General features: G+C 41.6%; 1 protein-coding gene across 5 annotated transcripts; it reads left to right on the top strand.

Annotated features, from left to right (window-relative positions):
* Positions 1–2133: 2133 nt before the first annotated feature.
* On the top strand, positions 2134–17548 carry cntn1b (contactin 1b). Of its 5 annotated transcripts, none has more exons than XM_011490892.4 (24): positions 2134–2384; positions 5333–5449; positions 5538–5573; positions 7237–7363; positions 7438–7619; positions 8508–8603; positions 8729–8941; positions 9024–9123; positions 10499–10683; positions 10751–10875; positions 10976–11093; positions 11735–11885; positions 11978–12105; positions 12560–12732; positions 12840–12963; positions 14011–14178; positions 14311–14460; positions 14542–14612; positions 14683–14935; positions 15007–15128; positions 15494–15683; positions 15764–15885; positions 16603–16759; positions 16836–17548. In XM_011490892.4, exons 2-24 carry the CDS (start codon positions 5395–5397, stop codon positions 16916–16918), a joined length of 3129 nt encoding a protein of 1042 aa, XP_011489194.3. In that variant the 5' UTR covers positions 2134–2384; positions 5333–5394; the 3' UTR covers positions 16919–17548. The 5 variants fall into 5 exon arrangements, with proteins under 5 accessions (XP_011489194.3, XP_078797616.1, XP_011489195.3 ...); XM_078941490.1 differs by having other exon boundaries at positions 2193–2384; positions 5315–5449; XM_011490893.4 differs by lacking the exon at positions 2134–2384 and adding an exon at positions 2474–2723.
* Positions 17549–20206: the final 2658 nt, after the last annotated feature.

Below are 20206 nucleotides of genomic sequence, written 5' to 3'. Positions count from 1 at the left end.
TCTGGAATCACTCAAGTTATTTTTTTTTTCAATTAGAGAAGTCACTAACAAAAAAAGTGTTTTGGCTCCATCTACTGGAGAAAATAGTCCCCCCCCCCCTTTTTTTCAAAATAAAAGCCTATGGAGGAAAATAACATCAAAAATAAATAATCTGAATGAGATTAATGTACATCTGGTGTTTTGTGCTGATGGGTTTCTGTTCCTATATGGAGCTCTGGTGATGTGCAGTAGGTATTCCATCCAAATTCATAGAAAAATGACAAAGATAAATGGAAACATTTTGTTTATTTGAAAATTAAAAAAGGAGGAAATTTTGTCATAAACAAAAACAAATACCATATTTTTTCTGGGGTATAAATCGCAGGAGCCAAAAAAAAAGCATAATTAAGTAGAAAAAAGCATTTGTAAGTCACGCTGGAGAGTGAGTCGCACTTTTGGGAGAAAAGTGTGACGCTTCTAAACAGTTCTGCCAAGTCCATCGTAATCCTGCGTTCATGTGAAATGCGATTCGTGCAAAAGGTTTTTGTCGGTTGCTTCTTTTTTGACATGGGTCAAATTTGCGTCCGCTGCTACTTTTAATGCACGTCAAATTCGACGCTTGTCCTAAAATGTGATCGTAGACTAGATGTTCCCTCTGAGTGTAGGAGGAGCTACTTTCAAAGGTTTTTAGCCTCATCACTACATGGAAGCATCCACTGTACATCTGATTTCTAATACTCAGGAGACACAAATGACGATCAGAGATCAGGTTTATTTACTTGGAAAAACTCTTCATTAGCACAATGTTCGGGTTCACCAAATCATTCCGTCTTTTCTTTTTCATGGCGAACCTTACCTTAGATTGTAAGAGCCAGTGCCTGATGATGGCGCTTTCAGCGGTACTTCCGTTTTTGTAAGCCTGTTTGATGACTTGCTGTCCTGCATTAATCTGAAGAAGGAACAAAAGAAGAATAATGTCTCATTCATCCAGGTTAGCTCCATTTAACTTTGTTTTTTTTATATCAAGGTCATCCGGACCTGTTTTTTCATTAGAAAAAGAAGAAATCAACAAGGAAAAATATCATACATTTCAGGAGGAAAATGATCAGATTCTCCTCCATTTTTGTTTTGGACGGCCTACTTCTTCTGTTGCTATCAGTAACAAATGCTGATACTTGCATTTACAGTGCCCTTTAGTGGTTGTTAGTGGGAAATTAATGATTTTTTTTTTAAAGTCACATATGAGTCGAATAAATATAAATAGCACCCTGGACCAAACTGCAAAAAAAAATAATAAATAAATAAAAAAAATAAAACAACAAAACTTTACTTTACTCTCAAAAACACGGTAAGTAAAATACACCTGTCATATTTTTTTGTAAAGTGTCTAAACATTTGACAGCTATTATTATTTCAAACTCCGCTAGTTCAGCAAAAGACTGACTACTCTTGAAAAATTCACAGCAGTGCTTCTAGAAAGTAAAAAAAAAAGGACTATTCATTATACGGAAGGAGTTTTAAAGAAGATAAAAGTAAAGAATTTAAGTTGGGTGATGGATGAAGTGATCGTCAGGATGGTTCCATGTGTCACAGTGAAGACATCTCACAGTGAAGACACGTCACAGAAAGGGTTTTTCTCTGGCAAAGGCAAACATTTTTCCTCTCTAAATGCTTTTGTTAATCAACTATATCTGAACAAAACATAAAAGAAAAATCTCTTCAACAAATAGACCTAAAAAAAATCCACTGTGGAGGTATAAGAAAAAAACTCTTCTATTTTAACAATGATTTCATTTATTGATTTTTGTAAAGCACTTTGAGGTTTTCTGCAGCAGGAAAAGTGCCAGATCAATCAAGTTGAATTTAAATTCGAACAGAAACTTTGGCTGTATTCTGCACACATGTATGAGGCTTTAACTTTGAAATAAACATAAATAATAGATGAGAGTGAAGGTCATTTATGATGCAGAGCACGCGGTTGTAGATATTTTAGGTTTCCTTCAGTCTGCCTGGGTTTTATTTGCCTTTATTTGTAATTTACCTCTGAGGAACTCCTCTTCAGTATAAAAATGAGGCTTTGTGTGTTTTTTTTTCCCGTATTATTCTGCTCTGATGGTGGGATTTTTTAATCCAACCCCCCCTCTCTCTCTCTCTCCTCCCGAGATGCGCAGCGGCGTGATGCCTGCATCCCTCCCTCCCGCACACAAGCACCAGTCCCCGGCTCGTGCACGCCGCCCCGTCGTGCGCATCTCCGCCCTCCATCCAATTAGAAAAATTTGTAAATAAATAAAGTTCATGTTGGGACGGTCCACTTCTGTGCTGTTTGCGTGTGGAAGTGTTGGGGTGGGTGTGATGCGGCTTCGGTCCATAAATGACGGCGTTCCTACCAACTTCTCATCCTAAAGGTAAGGGCATCTCAGGCGAGTTGGGATTTTCTTTTTTTTCTTTTTGGGTGGGTGGGGGGCGGGTGTGTGTGTGAAGTGGAGTACCGCAATGCAGAACCGGGGATCCCCGGTGCCGCTCGGTCGGTGCGGAGTGTGATGTCAGGGACTGCGCAGTGAAGTCGGAGCGCGCAGACGGCGGTGCGCAAACGGAAACGCCTGCGTTACTTTGGCTCAAGGACGCACCGAAAGACGTCAAACAACAAAAAGTGGCAAACAGGGAGGAGAGGAGAAGAGAGGTGAAGGTGTCCACTGCTGGAGGCGCCATGGCAACGGATGCTCCACTTACTGGCCCCTCCCTTGGTAGGCCTGTAACGACACAACTCTGCACCCTAATCACGATGATTAGAGCATTTAACTTAGTTTTGTATGCATGTTTTTTTAGCTAAGAAAATTAAGTCAAAAATCTGATTCAGACTTTTCAGATTCTTTTATATCTTGTTAAAACGTGTGTGTGTGTGTGTGTGTGTGGGGGGGGGGGGGGTCATCATTGTTTGGGATTGTTCATCTGGACACACAGCTGGGCTTAATCTGACCTACATTTCTCTGGTCTGTCCAAAGAGGATCTGCCGTGGGGGGATTATTGCTGTGGAAATCCAAGAAAAACACATTTAATCCACAAGAAGGCTGTATGTATGGAGGACTGTGGCGGGCTGATGTTAAGCAAATGCTGCGGTGGTGTTTTTGTTGAGTCATCAGGATGGCTGTGGAGCAGCTGCAGCTTCTGCGTGTGCATGGAGCTGGAAATATTTTGCTCTTATTTTGTCAGGAAGGGTGGTGGATGGAGTTATCTGATTGTTTGGGAGAATCGGGCTGCTTTTTAAAGCATCAGTTCTTTGTTCCTATAGTCACATGACAGTCATTTTTCTGACAGGTCTGTTGATGACAAAGGCTTTTATTCTGAAGGTCTTGTGTTGAAGTTCTTGGTTTTAGAGTTTGAGTTTTGTCATGTTTAGGTCTGATTCTGTCTTAACCCCATATAACCATTAGCATCATATTTAATAAACACATTTCGACCCCTTAATCATTAGCATGATCCAAACTTCCCTAAAAACCCATGATAATTAACTTGGTCCACGTTTTCTGCCTTGTAGTTCATCTTTATTCCACTAGGGGGAGTATAAGGACTATTCCTGCCCATTTCAAAATGGCAGGAATTTTATTTAGGTCGTTTTGAAAACTTTTACTTTGTTTTATTTATTTATTTACATTCATTTGTTTATTTGCATTTATCTATGGGCATTTATTTATCCATGCGAGACAGATTAAGGAAAAAAAATTTTATTTTCAACAGTGGCCCGCAAAAGACCTTTTGAGAAAGAGAAGCGATAAGAAAAAAAAATGGAATAAAACTGCAATAACACAAACGATACAGTTAGTTAAAATAATGAAAAAATCATAAGAATCATAAATGATGCAACATTTTTCCTTAAAATGATCATTTTGATTCCTTTCTTTGAAATTAAAGGGTTTTTTGTGCTGCAGAGTGAAAGGATAAAGAACCCAAGGAGGCTAAGGAGAGTAAATTAACAGCAACCAGTGAAATATTACGTCGAGTGAATAAGGAAGTCCAATTTAGTAAAGAGTAGAGGCTACAGAAGGGAGCATTTGTTAAAAAATTGAATGGCAGAATGGCAAAGTTTTTCAGCAAATGCTTATTATCTGATCTGAAAATGATCAAACGAGGGAAGGATGGTCATGTGCACCAATGTTTTTTTTACAGAGAAAGTGAGAGAGGAACACATTCTATAGAGAAAGCTTCATTTTGAATTAAGCATTGACTGCAAATGGTGAATGTAGACTGAAAAAGAACAAGTATTGCCTAGCCAGATTCCAGGATATGTTTACTCTGTGACTTGATTTGAAGGAGTCCCATCAAGAGTGGAGATATTGGGAGGATTTGAAGGAACGTGTCCCTTCTCGCCAAACCACATGATTGTGTTCTCGGAAACATCTGGGTTGAGATGAAGTCAAGAGAGAGCGAGTTGTATTTCATGGAAACTACGTTGCAACTTTTTCCCCCCACATGTCTGGGGACAGAAGACTGTGTCATCAGCATAGAGGTGGTTTCCTCTAAAGCGAGCTATGTTGTTCACGTAGATTGAGTAAAGCGTGAGAATAACTCACTTCTGCAAATTACTATTTGCTGTATTTAGAAAAATATCAAATTTGTTAAGGTCAAAAAGCCTTGCCCCCCCCCCCCCCCCCCCATTTTGAGTCACTATTGATAAAGATTAAGTCGTGATCAATACAAGCTTCTTTAATTATTGGAAAAATAATAAAACTAATGTTAAACATAATATTTTTGAATAGTCCCTCAGCTGAAAGAACTGTTGTTTTAATATTAATATTTCTTTTTGATCTTGTCATTTGGAGTCCCACCCTCCTGTTCTAATTTGTCCCCCTTCCAAAGTCTTTTGCCCCCAAAATAAATTTTGTAGACCCACCGTTGCAGACACAAGATCTATAATCTTGAGAAATCTGTGCAGAATAAATTCTAATCTGAGAGATATTTTATGGTCTAGTATCTCGTGTTACGTCAACCATGAATGCAGGGATTCCTTCCTGTGTTTGTGGCGTCTGTCATGTTGTAGTTTTATTTTGAAATCTCACTCGGTCCCCCTTTTCTGGCTCTGTTCTTCCCGCATCCTTTGTGTCTGGGACTCGGCTGCTGCAGCTCCGCACGGCTGCACTGCCATGTCATCCTGCAGGGGTGCTGGGTAAGCATGTGCAAGGACGCAGCAGGAGACGGCGCTGCAGAGCCAAGACCTGCTCAGCCTGCAGCTTTCTGCTGAGTCACCCTCTTCCTGAATTATTGATACGCACAGCTAAATCCCTCGTCTGCACTCAGGTACACGTTAGTGTGTTCATATATGACCGTTCCATTTGAACAGGTGTGTTTTTCTGCCCAGTTCATGCCGTCTCCATCAGCCTCTTGGTCCTGCATTCCTGCGTCTAAACTCAACGTGCTGTCATGACTTTCCCTGCTTTTCTGCTGCTGCTCGCCTCCTCCTCTGTTCCTGCTGCAGGTGAGCTCCAACCGATGTCTCTAAACAGAAAAGGCTGTTGTGATCCGCCAGTTGTGACATGAGGATGCTTCTTTTTTTCCCTTTTCAGTGGGGGTCTTGTTTAATGAACCCAGGATTTTTGGAGGTGAGTGGTCTGAAGAATGCAGAGGTAAAAACTCAAACTGGGAGGAGTTTGGGTAGGCTTTCTGCTTAAGGCCATAACATACAGCCACTATGTACATTTTGAACACATTTTAGTCTTTCGTGATACATGGATGATAATTCCTCAGTGTTTCTTGCTTCCGTTGATGTGTGCAGATGTCCGTCAAGAGGACGGGTCTTTATGTGAATTCGGTTTTTCAGCTGTTCGAAATTGTTGGTCGGTTGAGAATCATGCAATTTACGCATATTTTACATAGTTTATCCCTTGTGCTATCTTAGATGACCCCACCCTCATATTGACGTGTTCTCCCTACCATGACAAAGGTGGATAAAGGTGGAAAGATTTCATGTAATCCATGGACACCAGTGAAGATCACAAATCATTGAAGAAAAAAGGTTCAGAGCACTGTCTAGTGGGTTTAGATGACCCAACTCCCAATGTTAAAGTGCCTAGGATAGCACAAGGGTTAAACACAACTATTATGTAAATCGTAAGCAATTGTCCGGTATTTTTGCGAGATGCACACAAAGATGTGTTGCTTCCTATGACCGTTCCACGTATGTCTAACATACTTTTCACGCATGTACCACAGATGTATAACTTTTATGTCAAGTATGCAGCACACATATAACGTTAAAATTTCATAATTGATGCACAAGTCACTAATGAATTGCATAACATTAGTGCAATAATCACGAACGGTTCATGTTATACGTTAATTTACATGTTCTTTGTGTAGTTTATTCATACTTCTTCTGGGGTTTTAACATGGTTCATTCAAGACCACAACTTTTCTTACTTTTTCCATGCATATTCACGTACGACTAATTTTCATCCTTGCAATATGCGCAAAATGTACGTAGTGGCTGTGTGACAAGGCCTTAGCCTTAACACAGTACAGTGCAGGTGGCGATCTGCTGACCTCCACTGAGGATGTTGTGGAAGTATTCCATCCAACTTTGAGGATGTCTTCAATCCCATGTAGACATCTCCTGTGGGTCTAAAATCACAGAGGTGGTCTAAAAACTCCTCGGAGTGGATTTTTTTACTCCTGTTTCGTCCCACTCTCGTTCAGAAAGATCCCGCTTCCTTATAATTTTGTCTTTATTTAGTCATTTCGTAAAACATCAAATGTAATTCTATCTGATCCCATCTTGTTTCAAAGGAGCTGGGGAATCCCTGTTTCTACATTTTCTAACACCATAGCTCAATGGTTAGCACTACTGTATAACAGTAAGAGTAAAGAACTCTGGGTAGTGTAGTTATTTTTTCCAATTGAGTTATATTTGATTCATATCATCAGAAAATGACAAAAAAGCTACGCTTTCACTTTTTTATTGTCATTTTATTGGTTGGTTCTCGGTCCCGTCCCATCCCGTGATTAATGCAAAATACGACCCTTATCCCTCGAAAAATCCCGTGACCCATGGGATTCCCGAAAAAATTCCATTCGGAAGTGGCAAGGTCCCAGGGGGGAATGAGGTCCACCCTCAGTACTACACGTCTCTTGAGGTAGTAGTGTTGTCTGGGGGGGACACACCGACATAGTGTCAGTTGGGGACAGTGTCCCTGGACCGACAGACTAGATTGGTGGTCCCTCTTTTTGAGAAATGAGACAAATTTAGATCATTCATCATTTTACCAGAGGAAGCCACTGGCTACGGGCCCATATTTGAAGAGGAGCCGGTGGATGTGGTCTACACTGAGGACTCACCAGATAAGAGGATTTCCATGAACTGCCGGGCACGTGCCAACCCGCCGGCTTCCTACAGGTGAGCGACAGAAAGTCTTGAGCACCGGAGGACTTGTTATCATGGCTGCCTCGTTTGCATTTCTCCAACACAAGGTGGCGTCGCGATAACTGGGAGATCAAGCTAATGGAGCAGCCAGACGAGCATTACAGTCTGGTTGGGGGGAACCTGGTTATCACCAACCCCATCCAGAAGAAACACGCCGGGACGTACGTGTGCGTGGCCAAGAACATCTACGGCACCGTCATCAGCAAAGAGGCCAGAGTCAAGTTTGGATGTGAGTCCATTACAGACAATAAATGTATATGAGAACTGGACTGAGTGGGTGTGACATAACCCGTAGAAAATGGTTCACTTCCAATTACAACAAAATTAAATTATCCATCCATCCATCCATCCATCCATCTTCCTCCGCTTATCCGGGACCGGGTCGCGGAGGCAGCAGACTGAGCAGAGATGCCCAGACTTCCCTCACCCCAGCCACTTCCTCCAGCTCCTCTGGGGGGACCCCGAGGCGTTCCCAGGCCAGCCGAGAGACGTAGTCTCTCCAGCGTGTCCTGGGCCTTCCCCGGGGCCTCCGCCCAGTGGGACATGCCCGGAACACCTCTCCAGGGAGGCGTCCAGGGGGCATCCGGACTAGATGCCCGAGCCACCCCAGCTGGCTCCTTTCGATGTGGAGGAGAAGCGGTTCTACTCCGAGCTCCCCGTGGGTGGCCGAGCTTCTCACCCTATCTCTGAGGGAGCGCCCAGCCACCCTACGGAGGAAGCTCATTTCAGCCACTTGTAAAATGAAATTAATTCTTTTTTTTCTTTTTTTTTTTGCAAAACGCATGTCAGTAAGCAGTGATTAGCCCAAGTCGATCTGAGTCATCTTTTCTAACCCCTGGACCAGTTTTACAGACAAACATCAGACAAACTCTAAAAATCTGGATCAGGTGACAGATCACCAATTGTTTTTATTGTTATCAGTGTGCAATCACAACCATTTTTCTGAGAAATACATACTCTACATTTTATTGATAATCTACTGTCTGAAAGCAACATTTTTCTTTGCATTTCCTGTCTAATAAAAGTCAAAACCCTCAGACTGTAACTTAGCATGTAGTGTGAACAGAAATCCAGACCTGCCTTTTGGTCTTTTACTGTTCCTTCTTGATTGGTGCAGTTGTGGAGGAGTTTCCTGATGAAGAAAGGGAGCCAGTCAGTGTGAAGGAGGGACAGGGGGTGGTCCTCCTGTGTGTCCCCCCAAAAGCCTGGCCTGGTATGTTTACAGAAAAAAAGATCCAGTTTAAAAAGAATATCTAAACTTTTGATATTTTATTTGATTGCTATGAAAGCATTTTAAGATAGATTTTTTTTAAATGTAAAAGTCTATCTCCATTGCAGAGGAGGTGACCTACCGATGGATTTACAACGAGTTCCCCGTGTTCCTGCATACGGACCGCCGCCGCTTTGTCTCCCAGAAAACGGGGAACTTGTACATTTCCAAGGTGGAAGCTCAGGATGCCGGAAATTACTCCTGCTTCGTCTCCAGTCCCATCATTGGAAAGAGTGTGTACTCAAAGTTCACCACTCTCATCCCCTTACCCCCAGATGACGGTCAGTCCTCGCCTTTTTATGACATCATCCACATTTCCTCTGGTCTTCCATCAGCAGCTTCTTCTCCCTTTGACCTCCTCAGGTGAGGAGAGAAAATACCCAGCAGACATCAATGTCAAGTTTGGCGACACTACCGCCATGCTGGCCTCCAACATCACACTTGAGTGCTTTGCTCTTGGAAAGTAAGAGCTCTGGGATTTTTTCTCCATGTCTAAACTAACATCAATTGACCATAGAAATGGTGTGTACTTGTATAGCGCTTTCTATCTTCCTTAACCCTTGTGCTATCGTAGGCACTTTAACATTGGGAGTTGGGTCATCTAGACCCACTAGACAGTGCGCTGAAACTTTTATCTTCAATGATTTGTGATCTTCACTGGTGTCCATTGATTACATGAAATCTTTCCACCTTTATCCACCTTTGTCATGGTAGGGAGAACACGTCAATGTAAGGGTGGGGTCATCTAAGATAGCACAAGGGTTAAAGGCTCAAAGTGCTTTACAGTCACAGTCCGACTCACCCACTGGCTCCACTGCCGAACACTGGCGCCAACCAATAAATCTTGAAAATACCTTTATCTGCCTTTTAAATATGAAATGATATTTGTACCACCACATGGCAAACAAAAGTCACAGTTTTGAGATCAAAATTTCCTTAATTGCATACAAAATGTTCAGTGAAAAAAACAAAACTTTCAAAGTTGCAAATAAAAACATATCAAATGTACTTCAAAACACATTTTTACGTTTGCAACTCGAATGTTTTCAGATGCTTTGTCTCAAATCTTGCTTTTTCCCATCTTTGATTTTGCTTTCTAAAGTTTCAGTTTGGTGTGACAGATGTGCCACTGTTCATGGTTTTCACGTGGTTCATTCATGATACATCTGTGAAAATTTCACATGAAGACCATAACTTTTCTCACTTTTTCCACGTAGATTTGTGTATGACAATATTTTTAGGCGTGCAATATTTACAAAATGTACATATTGGTGGTTTGACATGCCTAATACGTGTGTTAGTTGTGTCACACACCGCCCTTGGCAACGCAAGGTCACCAGCCATATGCAATGAAAAGTCAATATAAAGGCGCGTTAATGCATGTTCCCAAGTGCAGGAGTTTTAAAACCCAAAACATGCATGTCAGCGCATGCACATAGACTTTTCATTGAAGGTGGTGGCTTGAACAAGGGCAGTGTGAACGTTGCTTAAGGGTTTACTGAGTGTTCTAAGGCCCCTAATATTTTGTGCGATCTGCCTGTGTACAAGTTTGCCCATTTTTCACCCGCATACAGTCCGTAACCACCTGTAAGGACGGTTGTGAATAGGGCTTAAGAAACATTTTAAGAGGTACATAAACCAGGCTTTCCATTGGTTCAAGACTCATTCCCAAGAAGCAGTACAACAGTTATAGTGTGTCTGTAGTCCCCTCTTTCTTATTTCGCTTAGTTCAATTAATCATGCTATAAACACTGTTGGATGAAATCGAGTAATTTTTTTGTATAATTTCAAAATTCTAAAGTTTGTTCGTTTTGTTAAATTCTCATTTATCCCTTCAGTCCAATCCCCCACATCGTTTGGAGGAAAGTCGATTCGACGGATCTCCCGGCAAACCATGAAATCAGTGAATCTGGAGCCGTACTTCACCTGTACAACGTGCAGTATGAAGATGTAGGGGGGTATGAGTGTGAGGCAATCAACACCAAAGGGAAGGACTGGCACAAGGCCTGGCTCTACGTGGAGTGTAAGTGTCCGGATGCTTTAAATCTCTGGAGCCAGGCGCACCGTGACACTTTGTGTGTTTTTCTCAGCGGCTCCGGAGTGGGCTGAGACTATCAACAATACCCAGGTGGACATCGGGTCGGAGCACACGATGCGATGTGTGGCATCAGGGAAACCATTCCCTTTCATCCGCTGGTACAAAGATGGATACATGGTAAAAAAACAAAAAAAAAAACAAAGGACAGACGCATTAGCTGAGCTGTGGTAGATTTCAATTTCCTTTTTTTCTAATGATGTCCATGTGTATATTTAAGTATGGTAAAGGTGAGCTCAAGTTCTCCAGTCTCACCTTTGACGACTCCGGCATGTACCAGTGCATCGCTGAGAACTTCTGGGGCATCAAATACGCCAACGCCGAACTGCGTGTCATTGGTGAGCTCTCCTGAAAAAACACCATAGGGTTGAAGTATTGGCTCACCTGCCTTGCCTCACATGTGAACTGAAGTACCATCCCATTCTTAACCCATAGAGTTCAATATGATGTTGGTCCACCGGTCACACTGCCCTCGGCAAGTCGCGTTCAACCGACCACTTTCAATCAATAGTCTATATAAACACACAGAGACACCTTCCGTGTTCAAAACTCAACAAGTTCAAGTGAAAAATGCGCGGGCATTGAACGCACATTGAAAGTTAAACCAGGTCGAACTTTGACCAATCAGGGATTTGGATTTAGTTAGTTTGCATGGCGATCCTTTGCAGTTTGTGCCAGGACAGAATTATATGACACCACGGCTTTCAAATATCAGAATGGAGTTTTGTGAGAAAAAGCCACGAGAAAGATTAATGAGATTTGCACCACTTCGACATTTTGTACCAAGCCTCCTTCAACTGTAGGTGGTGGACATGCGCTAGTAAACAGTAGAAAAAGAGGAAAAAGTCCCCTCCAGCTTGTCCAGTTTAAACACCACATGCTGAAAGCATATTCACGAATTAGTGCTTTCTTGAACGCGCGTCACATGCTTGGTGTAAGTGTAGCTTTAATACCATTCTTTGTAAACCCTTCCCATCAGCCTGTGCGCCAACTTTTGAGTTCAATCCGGTGAAGAAGCAGCTGCTTGGAGCTAAAGACGGGCGAGTGCTGATCGAGTGCAAACCCAGGGCGGCCCCGCGACCCCGCTTCATCTGGAAGAAAGGGGAGGAGCTCCTCTTTAACAGTACAAGGTCAGTACGGACGGTTTTCTCACACTTCAGATATACACCAATAAGTCTAAAACATACTGTTCTTTTTTTCTTTGTTTTGTTTTGTTCTGAAGAATTTCTGTCATGACCGACGGCACTTTGGAGATCCGCAACGCCACCAAAAACGACGAGGGTTTGTACACCTGCTTCGCTGAGAATGACAGAGGGAAGGCCAACAACTCTGGTTATCTCACCATCACAGGTCTGTGTACGTCTGTACACTCCAAAAATGCTTCCGCTTAAGCTGCTTTGAAGCAGAAGGGGATCAGGAAAGCCAGGATTTGGTTTAATTTAGAATAGGTTAAATTTCATTAAGTTGAGATCTTAGGAATGGGAGTAAAGATATATCAGCGATACAAAAAGATTTGCATGAAATAAGTCCATGATTTTTGGGGGTTAGTTTGGTCTGATACCATAAATGTACACTTCAAACTCCGGAGCATAGACGCTGATGGTGGTTAAGGGCCAGTCCATGACAAAGCGAGGTGGAGGAAGCATTTATCATCAAAAATGTGTTTAGCTTTGAGAAAAAAACATTTAAATGTCTACCAGGACAGTTTTTGAATAAAAGAAGCACTACTTAAACTGAACAATCCTAATATTAAATGATGGGGACGAAATTAGTTTCTTTCTTTTAATCTACATTCTCTCTTTAGAGGCCACCAGCATCACAGTAGCACCTGAAGACAGTGAGGTGAAGGTGGGAGATGAGGTCATCCTCAGGTGCAGTGCTTCCCATGACCCCATGCTGGACATCACATTCGTCTGGGCGGTGGACTTCCGCGTCATTGACTTTGATTCTGAGTGGCAACATTATGAACGAGTAATGGTAGGAGGACATTTGGAGGAAACATTAAGCTTTAGGAAACACTTTGAGTGCGTATGACTCTTTTTCCTCCATGTTTTTATTTTATTGCTTTATCTTCTCCTGGTCAGAACCAAGACGGGACTGGTGACCTACGAATAAAAAATGCCCAGATTTGGCATGAAGGGCGCTACACGTGTACAGCCCAAACGGTGGTTGACAGTGACAAGGCATATGCTGACCTCAAAGTTGTGGGTGAGTTTTTGTAATACCGTATTTTCCACACTATGAGGCGCCTCATAATTCGGAGCGACTTATGTATGGATGAATTCTAGTTGTGTAACTGATGTCGAAGCCATTTTGAAAGGCACATGGCACTCTGTCAAAATGTTTGGTTGCGGGTTTTGGTGAATACGGTAAAATGCCTAGTGTGTGGCGATGTCAGACTGTTTTTTTTTTGCGTGCTACTAACAAGGTTGGGAGTTAGCATAGCAACAGTAACGTTTGATTTGGCGGCAACACTCTGTTCTTATGTGTTGCTAATAAGTTCAGAAGTCACAGGTATTGTGAATGTTGTGATGTTAAATAGATAGATTTCTAATTACATAACTTCACCTGCTCCAAAAATTGATTCATGTTTTTTCCTAATGAAACATAATTTGCACATATTTTTAACTTTTGATACTTGATCAATTTATGCTAGGAAGATTTTGAAACAGTGTTATGTCTATTTGACTGATCTAGTAATATTTTTTAACCATATACATGGGTTTTATAATTAACACAATCTGCATACATTTTATATAACTGATCTGCATTTACCATGTTGATTTCCAAAATAGTTATGTCTATTTTTTACATAGAAATTTAAGTAATTCATCTTTGTTATGTGCTTTATTGATACCTAAGGATTAGGGTTAGGACTAACGGGGTTAATTCTTCCAACACGAATAACGCTTCTGACATGCTTAACGCTTTTAATGCAGCAATTATTCTAACGTGGCTAATGCTTCTGACACGACAAATGTAATACACTAACATGGTAAAATTCTTCTAATGTGGCTAATGTGTACAAACAAGTTCTAGACTACAGTTACTTTAAACGCAGTTAATAGAGTCTGACAGACTTATCTTTGACTCTTTTATCTTGCTTAATGTGGCTTATAGTGTGGTGCACCTTATCAGTTCGGAAAACACTGTAAAGGTTTTATTCTTGTTTTTCCTTCAAATAAACTGAAAAGTAAAGCAGGCTAACAAGTGGGTCACACTGTTAAAAGATTCACATAATTACCTGATCTCCAGGTGTCCCCGGGCCTCCTGGTGTTATCCGGGTGGAGGAGATCGGAGACACGTGGGTGAAGTTGGTGTGGACCAAAGGTGCAGAGCATAATAGCCCCATTCTATACTACACCATTCAGACGAGGCACTTCTGGGCTTTGAATGAAGACGACTGGAAAAATGCTAGCACCTGTGAGTACTGCTTTTAGCCAACAGGGGGAAATCTCGTTCCACAGACAGAGTCCAAGAAAGTAATCATGCTCTTACCAAAAAGGCTTTAAGTTGAAGTCAAATGAGAACAGGGTTGCCATGTTTTCTCTGCAGCTCCAACCTTCCTGGATGGAACTGTGGAGAGGGCTGAGGTGACAGACCTGTACCCCTGGCTGGAATACCAGTTCAGAATAGTTGCGACCAACGAGTATGGATCCGGAGAAGCCAGTATCCCCTCACTAAAGATCAAAACTTGGGATGCCCGTAAGAAAATACCATTTAAATATTTCAGTTTTGAACTTTTCATCAGATTTTATAAATAAAAGGAAACATTCTCCCCAACAGCTCCTGTGGTTTCTCCCACTGATGTGGCTGGATATGGAGGTAGAAACGGCGAAATCATCATCACATGGACTGTAGGTGTTTCCCAATCCTAATTCCAATGTATGTTGATTCGCTTTTAGAAGTGTCTCCTTCCTCTTTTAGCCCGTGCAGCCATGGTTTTTCTATGGCAAAAAATTTGGTTACATCGTGGCTTTCAAGCCCCACGACGCTTATGACTGGTGGTACGAGACCATCTCTGATCCGGAGACGAGGAGATACGTTCACAAAGACACCTACTTCTTTCCCACTGAGGAGGACTTCCAGGTGCGAGAGTTCCAAGTGAAGATAAAGTCTTTTAATGTGAAAGGAGACGGACCCTACAGCCTCACCAAAGTCATCTACTACCCAAGAGATGGTGAGGTCGACACAATTCTTCTGAAGTTTGCTCTTAATTGTACTTTTTGATATTGTACCCTTCGTTTTCAGTGCCAACAGAGTCCCCAACAGACATCTATGCGCGGCCGGTGTCCTCCACTGAAGCGGTGGTTTGGTGGCTCCCGGTGGTGGACACAGGAACAGGCCTGCAGCAGTACGTCGAAGGATACCAGGTACAGATCTGACCGTTCAAATATAAAAAGAAAAGAAATATCAGATAAAAAAATGTGTATTTTGAAGCAAAATGAGGTTCTTAAAGACCCAATCTGATCATCTTAAAAGCATTCCCAGTGGTATTTTAATTGTGATCATGCCGTTTTTAGGGAAAATCTTAAAAATCTGAAAACTTTTCTAGGACATTTTTTCAAACTGCATTTTTCTGTCTGCTCCTGATTCACGGTTTGAATAAAGAAATACTCAAACACAATTTTGAAGCCTATATTTGACTTTTTTATGTCCTCCATCATCAGAAAAACGCCACAAAAACATATACATGAAATATTTCGTCCGTCAGCTGACAGACTTTCTGTCCTATTAGGTGAAATACTGGAGGAAGTATGACGACCCAGAACCAGGAGCCAATCGCATATTCGTCCCAGCAACCGTCAACCAGACCAGGCTGGAGAACATGCTGCCAGACTCCCACTACCTCATTGAGGTCCGGGCCTTCAACGGGGCCGGCCTGGGGCCTCCCGGAGAGCACTGCGAAATGTTCACAAAGCGACCACGTAAGAAGAATCCCAGAGCGGGAAATCAAGTTATTTATGAAATCTAAACCAATCGGGCTCAATGAACACTTCCTCTACAGCACCCCCAGAACCCCCCAGGATGTGGCGCTACGTCAGCTGGACAGGAAAGTGGCTGTACGTGTGGTGGGACCACATCCAGTACGACTGGTTTGGTAACATTTCCTTCCCGCTGTACTACAAAGTGAGTGAAGGAACCTTTGTAACTAAAGACTGTGTCACACAGAAACTACGTACAATCTGTGCATTTTCCACGTCTTTCGTGATACATGCGAGATATACGTAATTCATAGGTGTCTCTTGCGTTCGTCGATGTGCGCAGATGTCCGTCCATTACGCCCGACTGGTCTTTGCGTGAATTCGGTTTTCAGCTGTTCAAAATTTTAGGTTAGTTGAGCACTAAGCGGTTTATGCGTATTTTACGAAGTTCATATGCAATCATTACGTAAATCTTATGCAATTATGCATGATTTTTGCGAGATGCATACACCAATTTGTGATTTTCCATGACCGTTCTATGTATGTGTAACAAACTTTTCACGCATGTAATACGATCTATAACTTTTATATCTCGTATACGGTGCCCATATCACGTTAAAATTACGTAATTGACGCGCGAATCACTAATGAATTGCAGCTAAAAAGAGCAGTAATCATGCTCGGTTCATGTTCTCCGTACTACTTCCCTGGTTTTAATGTGGATTATTCGGGATACATCTTTGAAAATTTTCTGTCAAGAACACAATTTTTCTGACTTGTTCTACGTATATTCGCGTATGACTAAATTTCATCCGTGCAATATGTGCAAAATGTACTTAGTGTCTGCGTAACATGACCTTCAGACAAACGTCTAAAACACGCTAGGCTAGGTGAGTTTGAAATCTACCTTCTCTGTTCACAGGTCATGTTCAGGAAAACAGGATACTATTACGGGAAGGTCTACATCACCGGTTGGCACTTTATGGACTTCCCCATGCCTCAGGTTGGAGACTTTGAGTTGATGGTGCGCGGCCGATACGAAGGAGGGGATGGCCCAATCAGGAAGATTCGGATTAAGGGTAAGGCCCAGCGTCAATGCAGCTCCTTAAAATACTTTGGATTCCAGTCCGATGTGAACTGCTCCTCCTTCTGCAGGTACAGCATCCACGCTGACGCCCGCTCTCAGCCTGGTGTCGATGGTGCTGCTGGCGCTGGGCACTGTGGGATTGGAAATGTAGCCCCGCCCAAAGTGGGAAGCAGAACCAGACTTGGATTGAAATCCTGTTGGATTGGCTCATCACGCGTTTAGCCACTTATTAACCCCTCCCATATTATACCTCTGTAGTACATTGTTGTAATGTAACTATACACAGAAAATGGTTCATGTACAGACACATAGAGCTCTAAATGTATCAGGATTTGTCCTGGGAAAGTGAATTAAAAGATCGATTCTTGATTAACAGGATTTAAAGCCTTTTTTCCTGATAACATTCACTTCTAAAGTGGTAATTACTAAAAATGTTGTTAGAAGCTTTTTTTTTTGGTTAGACTCAAAATTTGCTTTGTTTTGGCACTATTTTATGTCACATACTGGGGAAAAAATGTCAGGTTTTATAGAAGATCCTGATATGTGTGCGTTTGTGTGTGTGTGTCACACAATGTCAGGTTTTATAGAAGATCCTGATATGTGTGTGTTTGTGTGTGTGTGTGTACGTGTGTGTACATAATTGGAGATCTGTTATGAACTTCAAGGTCACAAATGGATCCAAGTTTTGGCTGTTACAGGATTACTTTTGTCATTTTCCTGTCCTCCACGTTTTCTTTTTGGTCTTTAAGGTGCTGCTTCATTAAACAGAATTTCACCAACATCTTTATTTTCTTCTAATATTTTTATTGCTTCAAATCAAAAGCCTTTCTTGGACTAAAAAAAAGATAATGTACAAGAAAAATAAAATAAAGAAATGAAACTACGTACTATGCTAATTTCAACGAAAAAAAATGTGTGGTTATTGACAAACGCTACCATGAATCTCAAGAACATCAATTCATTTTTATTCACTTCGTCACATCTCTGGTCCATCTTCAATACCCCTGTGTTCCTGGAGAAGTGGTTTGTTCCGTTGTCGGGTGGCTCGTCCCGCTCTCTTTGCCAATCCAAAACTTAAACATCAACCACCACGCCCTCTCCTTCCATCAATTTGGTCAACTTTCTGGGTCTTCCATTGGGTGGTGTGGAGGCGCCTGCGTAACCTTTGAGCTATCCTAGGCACTTTAACATTGGGAGTTGGGTCATCTAGACCCACTAGACAGACTGAATCTTTTTTCTACAATGATTTCTGATCTTCACTGGTGTCCATGGATTACGTTAAATCCTCTTCACTTTTATCATGGTAGGGATGACACATCAATGTAAGGGTGGGGTCATGAGATTGCACAAGTGTTAAATCGATACAAATATCGCCAAATGAAATATCATCAGAATTGATTTTTTTCCTACACCACTAGTCTGAAGCTGCTGAGAAATCTGCCCATATAGCACTGAAGGTTGAGGAGGACTTTTACGTCCACAAACATACAGGTCTAGGGCTGGAGAGTACGTAACATAAACACACACAATGAATGACCTTTAAGAGTTTTATTGAAGAGGAGTGGAGGTAGGGACCAAGGTTGGGCCAAAGGAATTAAATAAATAGAACAAAGCTCTGAAACTAAAACAAGAAAACAAAAGTCTAACTGACTTATCTGTAAAGTGGTGATGAAACATACAAGGGGTGGCACCAACCAACTTACCTAGTGTGTCTAACAGAAAGCAAGCTACGTGAGGTGTACAGGGTACCCTGTCTTACCTGTCCAAAAGCCTCCCACAATCTCCAACACAAAGGGCTCAAAACATTCATCTGGTTGTGATCCAGAAAGAGCTCTGTCCTCAAGTGATTCCCAGGAGCTTATATGCAGGCCTGGTGGCTGACTCTGGGGCCTGATTGCACAGCTCCTCAGGTCTCCACCAGGTGTCTTCACTCAGCACTTGAAGCACATGCAGGGAAAGGAAACAAAAGAAAGACAATGAAAAACCCCTGCATGTAACAAGGACGACAACCACAGCCTGCGCTTGGAGGCGGGAGGCACACTGAGTCAGATACGTAGCCTCAAATTTTCCCATGATGCAACAGGACGAGAGCCAGAAGCATGAAGGAAATGGAATATAGGTCAAAGATCCGCGCTTAGTAGCTTTTTCATAGATTAGATTAGATTTGTTTATTAATCCCACGAATGGGAAATTTCCTTGTCACAGTAGCATGGAGTTTGGCACAAGTATGTACAGAACAGTAATGACAAGTTAGACAGACACACATTTGAAAGAATATATACAAAAGTAAGAGTGTTCTAGTTAATAATAATAATAGTTAATAAAAAAAAAGGATATGATGAATTTATTTAAAAATCAATCGGACACCAAACAAAACTTTTAAAATACCTGACAGGCTTAACTAAAACGATCAACTACTGAAATGATGGCTCAATTTACAAACATAAAAAATGAAGAAATAAATCTTTCCATTTAAAAACTCTGAAACATTTCTGGGATGAATTAAAAATGTTATAAATGATAAACGTTTTCATAAACATTTTTAGATTATTAGAGTTTTTATCAGTACTTTATAACGACATATATTTGACAGCAAAATACTACAACAGAACCTAAGCTAGTAGTACCTTGTCGTTTCTTACTTGTCTTAGTAAGCAAGTTTGGGATTTGGGAATGTTTTAAACATTTAAAAAATTGGCGTATTTCTGAATAAACATTCAACATTGAAATCTTCATAGCAAAAACAAAACACTTTTTTGTGAAAACATGAAATGTGCTGTCAGCCACAGCCCTAAATTGTATTGCATATTTACATGTTTGCATGAAAGTTTTAAAGCCTAAGCATAGACAAAATATCAACTTTATTTATAATATAATAACTTACCAAATATTTTGAATAAAATAACAAGAGTATAAAAAAACCTTCTTCAGCCTAATTTATAAAATACAAAAGACCGAAAAATACATACTGTAAATTCCCGACTATAAGCTGCTACTTTTGTCATGCGCTTACAGCCATGCAGCTTATTCAGAGACGCGGCTAATTTGTGGATTTATTTGGAGGTCGCCTTGATCGTACTTTTGATCTCGGAGCTGGGGTGGAATTCGTAGTCCAACTCCAATCAGCAAGCCAATTATTTATCACAACTCTAAGCAGCCGAACAGCATGGACCTGACTTCAGGTCTTAGACACTTCAGTCATGGTTCAACAAAAAGAAACACGCATGCCCAGCCGCATCCCATAATCCTTTGGTGCCATTAGACCCAACGTGCATGTGATCGCCACTACAATATGATGCAGCTTTCAAGTTAAAAGCAGCGTGAAAAAATCCACCATCACCAACGGGTTTGGAAAAGCCGGTCAGCTGCGTGACGGAGAGAACAGCGCATGCTCCGGAGTGAATTTACCTCAGTCATAGTGACACTAACCCATCTATTA

Source organism: Oryzias latipes, chromosome 23, assembly GCF_053564925.1.
Source record: "Oryzias latipes strain Hd-rR chromosome 23, Olatipes_Hd-rR_3.1".
NCBI classification, from domain to species: Eukaryota; Metazoa; Chordata; class Actinopteri; order Beloniformes; family Adrianichthyidae; genus Oryzias; species Oryzias latipes.
This window is presented reverse-complemented; position numbering and strand designations above follow the sequence as displayed.

Coding starts and splice junctions, on each gene's coding strand:
- cntn1b (XM_011490892.4), top strand. CDS start 5,395: ATGACTTTCCCTGCTTTTCTGCTGCTGCTCGCCTCCTCCTCTGTTCCT. Junction 5,574..7,236: donor TGAACCCAGGATTTTTGGAG/GTGAGTGGTCTG, acceptor TCATTTTACCAG/AGGAAGCCACTGGCTACGGG. Junction 14,179..14,310: donor CTGGAAAAATGCTAGCACCT/GTGAGTACTGCT, acceptor TTTTCTCTGCAG/CTCCAACCTTCCTGGATGGA.